Source organism: Teleopsis dalmanni, chromosome 1 (genome assembly GCF_002237135.1).
Source record: "Teleopsis dalmanni isolate 2A chromosome 1, ASM223713v2, whole genome shotgun sequence".
Classification (NCBI taxonomy): Eukaryota; Metazoa; Arthropoda; class Insecta; order Diptera; family Diopsidae; genus Teleopsis; species Teleopsis dalmanni.
In genome coordinates, this window is record NC_051846.1 from 62,247,869 (window position 1) to 62,256,943 (window position 9,075).

Below are 9,075 nucleotides of genomic sequence, written 5' to 3' on the forward strand. Positions count from 1 at the left end.
CAGTTTTTTATAAACTTCGATTTACAAAGGATTTGCAAAAGGTGTACGCATAAAAATAAATATTTCAAGGGAATAAGGAATCAGGAATAATAAATAGAAGTTAGACATAAAGGTAAATGTTATGTGTCTAAAAAATCTGGAGCCGTGAGGCTTGAAACTTGAACCTACTAAAATCTCTTAGGAATACATAAAGAAGAAACTTTATTCCAGTAATTATGAGAGAGAGATGGGAGCAGATAGGTTTAATACCTAGTGGGCTAGGTTCATCTAAGCCAGAACTTCAGTTATTTATCAAATATTTATGAAATATAAAAAAAAAACAAAAAATTTATTATTTCTCTAAAGAAATATAAATAAAGATTTATGTATCTTATGAGTTCTGTTCAGTCAATAAAGTATATATTGTTAATCATTAACTATATATAGTTATTTATATAGGGATTTAATGTTTACAAACAGAAATTATAATCCAGTATCATATAATTATAAAAATTATTTCAAAATGTTTACTTCTTCCAAAGTCATTTAGTATTTGATATAATCATTTATTTTCTTTATAATTTTAAAATAAGTTTAAAAAACTTTTAAATTTTGTGAATTACTTAAATTTATTTTTCAAACATCTTAAAAACGCTTAATAAATTCTTTTATAATTTTGTTTAGTTCACATTAAAGCGAAATCACGAATATTAAATAACCAAATATTTACTTATCATTTATCACAATTAATTATTAAGATTGACAAATCACTACTAACGTCGTTATAAGTATAATTTTGACATACAAATTCGTTAAAATTGTCCAAATAAATAAAAATCTTTATCTTCAAAAAAAAAACTATGCTGCAGACGCGATTTACTGAGGGAAATAATTAACAAATAAAATTTCTTGAAAACGTCACATATTCGACGATGGATAATAAACTTTTACCGCCTGTGGTATGAATTCCCGAAATTATCTAAAGTGTATATTGTTTTAATATTTTATTGCAATATTTGCTGTACAATTCACATGCCTAAAATGGAAATTATTCCGTGCTCGTTATTAGATTCCATCGGCTCGATTGTGTCTCTCATTTAAGTTAATAAACCTGGTAACGCTAGTGATAAGCTTTTAGCGTGTTGTTAAATATTTTATGTGTTGTATGTTATAGTGTAGTCGTATTTATAAGTGAGTTCTTTAAAACGTCACCATTCAAATAAATGCTAAAATTTTCCTTAACAGTAACTATTTTACTTATCATTTAATAGAAGTAATATGTACTTTTTAGTAATTCGTATTAATTTTAATTTATTTTTGATCGATACGTTTAAAAACTTCAACATTACTCATAGATAAGTTTTGATTGGTTAAAGTATTTTTCCAAAGTACCTTGGAAAGTTTAACATCGGATTATATTGAAATATTAGTTAATTAGCTAACTGCGTAAGTGCTGCATATATTATTGATTGATTGTGCAACATTATTTAAACATTAACAGAGTAGACCCACATATAAGCACGGTAGATACGTTCCATGTTATGTGGAGGTAAATTGTTTGATTTATTAAGATTATAAAAATATATTAGGTATTCACAAACTAAAGTAATTATTACATTTAAAATAACTAAATTTAATAAATAGGCTTAAGACGCCACCTGACTACAGTTCTTTACAAGAAATATATAGTATCAGTGTTATACGATCCTGTTCTATCGTGCTATGCGAAGACGTTCGCAATTTTTTCGGGATGTTTATATGAACCCGTATTATTGTGTCTGTTATATATGTTTTTTTTTAATTGAGTTCTATATATAATATATTTAAAACAAATATTTTATAGGAACTCAGTTTCTTATTTATGTAGTTTATAATATATAGAATTAAAACTTGCTATACATATAGATTCATTAGCTCTATTGTGGGAAACATTTCCCTAAACAATTTTGAATATATTTACAAACCCATTTATAACAGCATAATACCAATAAAAAAATTATATTAAATGTATAATAAATACAATCTTCATGTGTAATATATTGTTCTTATTAATTTATTAAAATTCTAGTTCATTTAATTTTTTATTTTCCTTATGCTAAAAAATTCCTTAGGCTGCTTTTGTATCTACTTGTATCGCTATTAAAATACGTAAATTAATATATAAAATACAAAAAATTCTTTATTATAATAATTTTTTTATATTTTCAGAAACCCTTACACTTAAAATACGTAAAGAAATTTACTCTAGAGCGTTTAAAACGTATAAGAGAACGCAATCTACTATCAAACAACGAAGCTGGCACTTCGAATGTAGCAAAACATAAAAGTACTCTAAACCTATCCACCTCCAAAGCGACTGAAACTCTTCAAAGGGTCTACCTATTTGAAACTGAAGACAAGTACAAACATATAAAGCCAAAAACACTCACGACATCTTTAAGGAACAAACAATTTCAAGATCATTTAAAACATCATCAATACACTGATGTTGTTGGAGAACAAATCGAATTAAAAAATATGGCAAATGATAATAATGAGTAAGTTAACATTTATACATTTTTTGCTAATATTTCAAATAATTCATTTATTAAAAGTAAAATATGTAGATAGTTGGAACCAATCCACACTGATAAGCTGGTGAACTGTGATTTCAACAAAAATGGTATTTCTTCCCTTTCTAGAATTTAATATACTAGAACCAACAATTGTAGTTAGATATCTTATCTTATTGATCTCCTTCTCTACTTTTTTGTACTCAGAAAACGTCACAAAAATATCTGCTACGATTTACATCAGTATTTTATTATGAGTTTAACCCAGATCAGTAGCGAGGCGTCAGCTTTTTGGCAAGGTGTTCACAATGTGATCAAAACAGAATTCCAACTATAACGTATTCCCTCTACTTCTAAGTTTTGTCCTTTCCACAAGCAAATAGCATACAAGACCAACAAAACAATTTATTTAAATGTTCGCAGCCTGTGATCCACTGGTTTTTATGGTAAATAGCTATAGGAAAACGTCGACTTACCACAGATTTCGACATTTTTACATCAGGTACCAAATTCTTCATATCTGGAGTTGGTCTATTCATTTTATGAATTAAATTCTTTTTTTCAGAAGATCGTTTAAAAAATGATATTTAAATCAAATTTTTAATCACACATTTATCCATTTCTAAATATTATTTTTCATTTCAAATTTCTTTAATTTTTTTCTTTACTTTTATCATTTGCTAGTATAAAATTGCAATAATGACTTTGTTTTTGGTTTATTTCCAACCTCTACATAAGAGTAAGAAACTCTCATGCATTCATTTACTCTTTTACTTTGTAATTACTATGTGCGGTTTAGTTTTGTTACTGAACCATTTGACCATATAAAACGGTAACCGTGACTTTGATTGTATTTGCACGCTTTGTATGAACTTAGGGTTCAGTTTAGTCGAGTGAACCTCTCGTCAAATGTAAAGCGATTGTTGCTCAGTCACTTCTTTTCTCTTTTGTATTTACTTTGCATAACATTGGAGGTTCACTTTTTTTATTGAACCGCTTGCACGCATTAATTTATGAGTGATGATTATTTTACGTACATATTTTGCGGGGCTTGTTTTCTCTTTTATTTTTTTATTTGTTTGTATATTTTGTGTTTATTCAATATTGAACATAGTCCCAATGTGAATGTTATTTCTTTTGCTTGCTTTTTAAGCAGCGCGGTGCAGTTTTTATTCTGAACCTTAGTATATTTTAAGAGGAATGTGTTTTCTCTTTTATTAATTATAAGTAATGTTGGGTGTATCTAACATATGTATGTGTGATTTTGTTTGTATTGTACGTTTTATGTTTATGTTAATCTGTTTGGAAAAGCTATTATAAAAAATGTTAAGTAGCAAAACAGCGAGATTATTTATCTAATAAAAAAAAATATCTGAAAAGGAAGCTTTATTAAGGTTTTCAATGAACACTCTGAACCATTCGACGCCTCGCCTCTGACCCAGATATTCATTTAAATGATAAACCTGTAACTATCCTATTAATAAAAACTTCTTTATCGATGTCATTACCTAGCTATATAGGTTAGGTAGAAAGAAGGGCGAAAAATGCAAACGCAGGGTAATTGGGAATTAACGATACTAGTTAGTGATGTAGTCAAGTGCTTCACAGTTCTTTTGTGGGTTTTAATTAAAGTGTTAATCAATTGTCGTATTGACAACTAGCTTAGACTAGCAGATTTTTCAAAAATGTTTATAATCATTACTTCTTTTGATTTTACATATCACTTATTTTAAAATACATCGATTGAAAAGTACCCGTAAATGGAAAAGACGTGTGATTTAGATTTCGAACAGTTCTTTATCCAATATGTTTGAATCTTGTTATTAGGTATGAAATACAACATCATTCAAATATCCTCCACGACATACCTTTGCAATTTTCAGTGACTTTTCGGTACATAGTTATAATAGATCGACCATAAGCTCATGAGAGTTGGTCCATACCCACAAGAAACAGATTCCTTTGCATAACCACAATAAATAAATTCTATAGCAACAATTCGCTTGATCTTGACGACGAATTCATTTCACTAAAGTATAAAATTGTAGCTCAAGAAATTTTTGACATAAAAGCTTAAAAAGAAAATGTTGTATGACTTTCGGTTTGTGGCACCGTACTGTAGAAACCACTTATCTTCCATCACCATAGATTTAATTTGGGTTCAAAAACTAGTAATTATGTTGTTATAATGAACATTATTGACGGTTGCTGTTACGCCTTCTTCATGTTCATGGCGTCAATTTTTTACTCCTGCTTATAGCACTTACATGCAATAATATTCTATGCTTTTTATTACAATGTACTTCTAAGGGATCTTTATCTACTCAAGTACTGTAAATTTTCTCATAGTTGAATGTTTGTAGAACTTTGAATATTTCTTATAAATCATAATCTTAATCTTAAACAGTTCTCTTTAATACTTTTATCCCTTCACGTAGGTTATTAACAATTCCGTTACGTTTTCCTGTGTTGTATACATTGTATGTTTTTTTGGCTCAATAAACATTGAGAATATTGATGAACTTTTATTTCGGATTGGGTTAATTGTTCAGTCAAATACTTGCAACCTATTTACATATACATTCCTTTGGAACATGGAAATTAATTTATTGCTTTTGAACCTAATTAAAATATTTTTAAATTTTTATTTCAGACAAACAAAACCACTCACACAACCAATCATATTACAAAAACCAAAAATACAACCAAAGTACGATGTGCATCGCGATGTACTCACACATGAAGTGGTCATCAAACAAACTGGCTATGGAGCACGTGATAAAAGCATACCATACGGCTTGAAACAATGCTGGCAAGGTTGGTCATTTTTAGCCATCTTTACAGGTGTTTTACCAATACTACAATGGCTACCGAAATACTCGTTAAAACGCGATTTATTAGGCGATTTAATAGCTGGGTTCACTGTTGCCGTAATGCATATACCACACGGTATGGCATATGGTTTATTAGCCGGTGTATCACCTGGAAATGGTTTATACATGGCTATATTTCCCAGCATTGTGTATATGATATTAGGTACCTCTAAACACATATCAATGGGTACATTTTCTGTTATAAGCATGATGACATTAAAAGTGGTACAAACGTATGCAACGGAAGAAAATGATGGAGTAACCGGCGCTGATGTGATAACACCAATAGAAATTGCTACATCATTAGCATTTACAGTAGGCATAGTGCATGTAAGTTAAAAAATAATATTTCATGCATAGAAGTTTATTTTTAATAACAATTTTTTTCTTCAATAGATAGTAATGGCATTTTTCCGTTTGGGTACATTATCTTCCCTACTAAGTGATCCACTCGTCAATGGTTTTACTACCGCTGCTGCGTGCCATGTTGTAGCAAGTCAATTGAAAGATGTGATTGGCGTTGTGTTACCGCGTCACAAGGGCGCTTTCAAAATTGTTAAAATGGTTGTTGATTTCTTTATCGCTACACCACACACAAATTTAGTTACACTGGGATTTTGCATTAGTGTTATAGTTTTCATGAGCATATGTAATGAGTGCCTTAAACCTTGTTTGCGTAAACATTGCCGATTTCCGTTTCCCGCTGAATTGATCGCTGTTATTGGTGGTACACTTATTTCAAAGTTCTGTGATTTAAATGGTAATTACGATGTAAAGCTTGTCGGGCCAATACCTGTAGGATTACCGGAACCAACACTGCCACGTTGGGATCTCATACCGTTGGTTGCAACTGATTCGATAGCTATAGCGATAGTTAGTTACTCAATTATTATGTCAATGAGTCTTACTTTTGCAAAGAAACTTTCCTATGAAGTGCGACCGAATCAGGAATTATTTGCTTTGGGCATTAGTAACTTTGTTGGTGGCTGTTTTGCTTGCATACCAAATGCATGCTCCCTTTCTCGTTCTCTTATACAGGAACAAGCCGGGGGTGTTACACAATTGGCTTCATTAGTTTCGTCTGGCCTTATATTAATGACCATATTGTGGACAGGTCCATTTTTTGCAGTATTACCAAGGGTAAGTTCTCATTAATAATTTGTACAAATTTCTTTATATCTATATTTATATTTAAATATAAAACAAATTTATATCTAAATTTATCATTGACTTTGCAGTGCGTTCTAGCAGGTGTTGTTATTGTAGCTCTTAAGCCCATGTTTATGCAAGCGAAAGAGCTGAAGAAGTTTTTCAAACAAGGCAAACTTGAGGTGTTAACTTGGCTTTGTACATTTTTTGCTGTAGTACTTATCGATATTGATATTGGGTAAGTGTTTTCAAGTGCACTTAAGTGTCTTATTGGATCTAATTAGAATACTTTATTGATATTAAAAATTAGAACACAAGCACTTACTAGAGTTTATATAATTCTGCATGAACGTAATAATTTTTGTTATTATTTCTCTTTCAGTTTACTTATCGGTGTCAGCATATCTTTACTCACCCTTTACATTAAAGGTCTAAAACCATATTCAGGATTATTGGGTATCATTCCTGAAGCTCCAGCGATTTATGTTGATATGCGCCTGCATCGTAACGCTGTTGATGTACCAGATACTAAAATATTTCGTTATACTGGGTCGCTTAACTTCGCTACTAACATGTTTTTCCGTCGCTCGTTATATGATGCACTCGGTTTAGATACTCAAAAAATAAGACGTGCTTCTTACATGCCCGTAGCGCAAAATGGCGATGTTGTTAATGGCGGAGGAAAAATTAGTACATTAGGTACCTTCCACTTCTTAATTTTGGATTTTTCTATGTTAGGACATGTCGATGTAGCTGGTTGCCATACACTCAGCGATATTATGAAGGAATTAAGTTTACGAGATGTACGCTTATTTTTGGCAAGTCCCGTAGATCGGGTATATGATACAATAGTACATAGCATGGCATTAGGTGAAGGACCATTTGAAATATTTCCTACGCTACACGATGCTGTGGAATATGCAAATGCTTTCCGCACTGTGTGAATAAATGCGGTTAATTAAGACTAAGAAATTGTTTTATATCAAAATGGTACTAAGAAATTGTTTGTATAGGCTAGTATATTTGCAATTTTAGTTACAAATATAACTAATAAAGGTGCATATAATGCATGACGTATCGGAACTTAATTTAGCCAATAGATTATTTGTTTAATTAAATTTTTATGTTCTTGAGTTGTTAAACAGTACATAATTTAATAAATTTAAGTATATTATTTTTAAAGCACTTAAAAATATGAACAAAATATCTAAAAGTCATAATGCAAGAATATAATAGTTACAATATTGTGTTATTTATAATAATTCCAAAATAAAATATATATTGTTACAATATCTATGAAAATGTCTGTGAATAGTAAATAATCATATGTTAATTTCTTTAATTTGTTTATAAAAGTTTATTTACAGAATTTAATATTTATGTATATATATGTAAATGTTTACGTATATATCTATTTTAATTTTAAATAATTTTGTAGTTACTATTTGTTATACTTATAATATAAAGTAATATATAAGTGCCTACGTTTTTGGCCTTTTTTAGGCTCCTATTAGAGAATTTAAGAAGTACGTTTTTCTTAAATGAAGTAATTAAAAAATGTGCTAAAAAGAAATTATTAATTACTTAAACTTCTTAATAATATTAAAATTTAATATAACATAGTACTTAATATGCAAAACAAAATGCATGAACTTGTATATAAGACATAACTACATATAATAAATTTATATCATAATTATTTTTTTAAAATGCTTTACAATGTGTACATTAAAAACATGTAGAAATGTTAAATGAATTCTATATATTAAATCACTTCAGAATGAAAGTTGTGAAAAGTTTTATAATATAATATGAAAAACAAAACAAAAAATTGTTTTAATTGCAAATGAAATAAGCCTGTTTGTTTTTACAAGAAAAGCCTGTGCTATACAATGCATATATAAAGAGAAACTCTATAGATCACTTAGATTGTAGATAATACAATTTAGTACGTTATTAATTCAATAATATACGTACAGTAGGAAGAATATATCCATATTAACATAATTAAAGGTACAAAAAAAATAAAAATATTATCAATTAACTAGCTGCATTTCAACGTCTCAGTATGTGTCCTTACTACGTTATAAAATAAATTAAATAATTCAGTCTAGACGTTCTCAAGTGATGCGCTTACTAACAAACAGAATATCATTTTATTTTAATTAAATAAAGTGGTAATAATTGAGACTACTTTCAGTTGACAGAAGTTCAATTCTTAGTACTATGACGACCAAAATATACTTAACATTACTATTGTAAAGTATTATAAATCATTCTAAGAAAGGGGAAAAAACTAATATGAATAAATACTTGGTTATATTAACCTTAACGAGGGTTTTTGTATAAATACAAGAAAGTTCTACAGAGCATCGTCACTCGCATGAAACTCATCCGCTACGATAGGTGACCTCAAACTCATAGCTTATATTAAATTGCTGTGTCAATCAATCTAATTGAACAACTCTCTTAAATACGAAACGGTTCTTTGTGACTACTATTTACTACTACTACTATTTAAT

The 9,075-nt window shown here is 29.3% G+C and overlaps 1 protein-coding gene across 1 annotated transcript; it reads left to right on the forward strand.

Annotated features, from left to right (window-relative positions):
• Nucleotides 1–911: 911 nt before the first annotated feature.
• LOC119682512 (solute carrier family 26 member 10-like) lies at nucleotides 912–7,700 on the forward strand. The gene is made up of 6 exons (XM_038095974.1): nucleotides 912–938; nucleotides 2,188–2,516; nucleotides 5,185–5,734; nucleotides 5,801–6,544; nucleotides 6,643–6,791; nucleotides 6,936–7,700. Exons 1-6 carry the CDS (start codon nucleotides 912–914, stop codon nucleotides 7,495–7,497), a joined length of 2,361 nt encoding a protein of 786 aa, XP_037951902.1. The 3' UTR covers nucleotides 7,498–7,700.
• Nucleotides 7,701–9,075: the final 1,375 nt, after the last annotated feature.

Excerpts from the sequence above, each read along its gene's own strand:
- LOC119682512 (XM_038095974.1), top strand. The coding sequence starts at position 912 with ATGGATAATAAACTTTTACCGCCTGTG. Across the intron at positions 6,545-6,642 it reads TTTTTGCAGTATTACCAAGG|TGCGTTCTAGCAGGTGTTGT; the intron begins GTAAGTTCTCAT and ends TTGACTTTGCAG. Across the intron at positions 6,792-6,935 it reads CTTATCGATATTGATATTGG|TTTACTTATCGGTGTCAGCA; the intron begins GTAAGTGTTTTC and ends TTTCTCTTTCAG.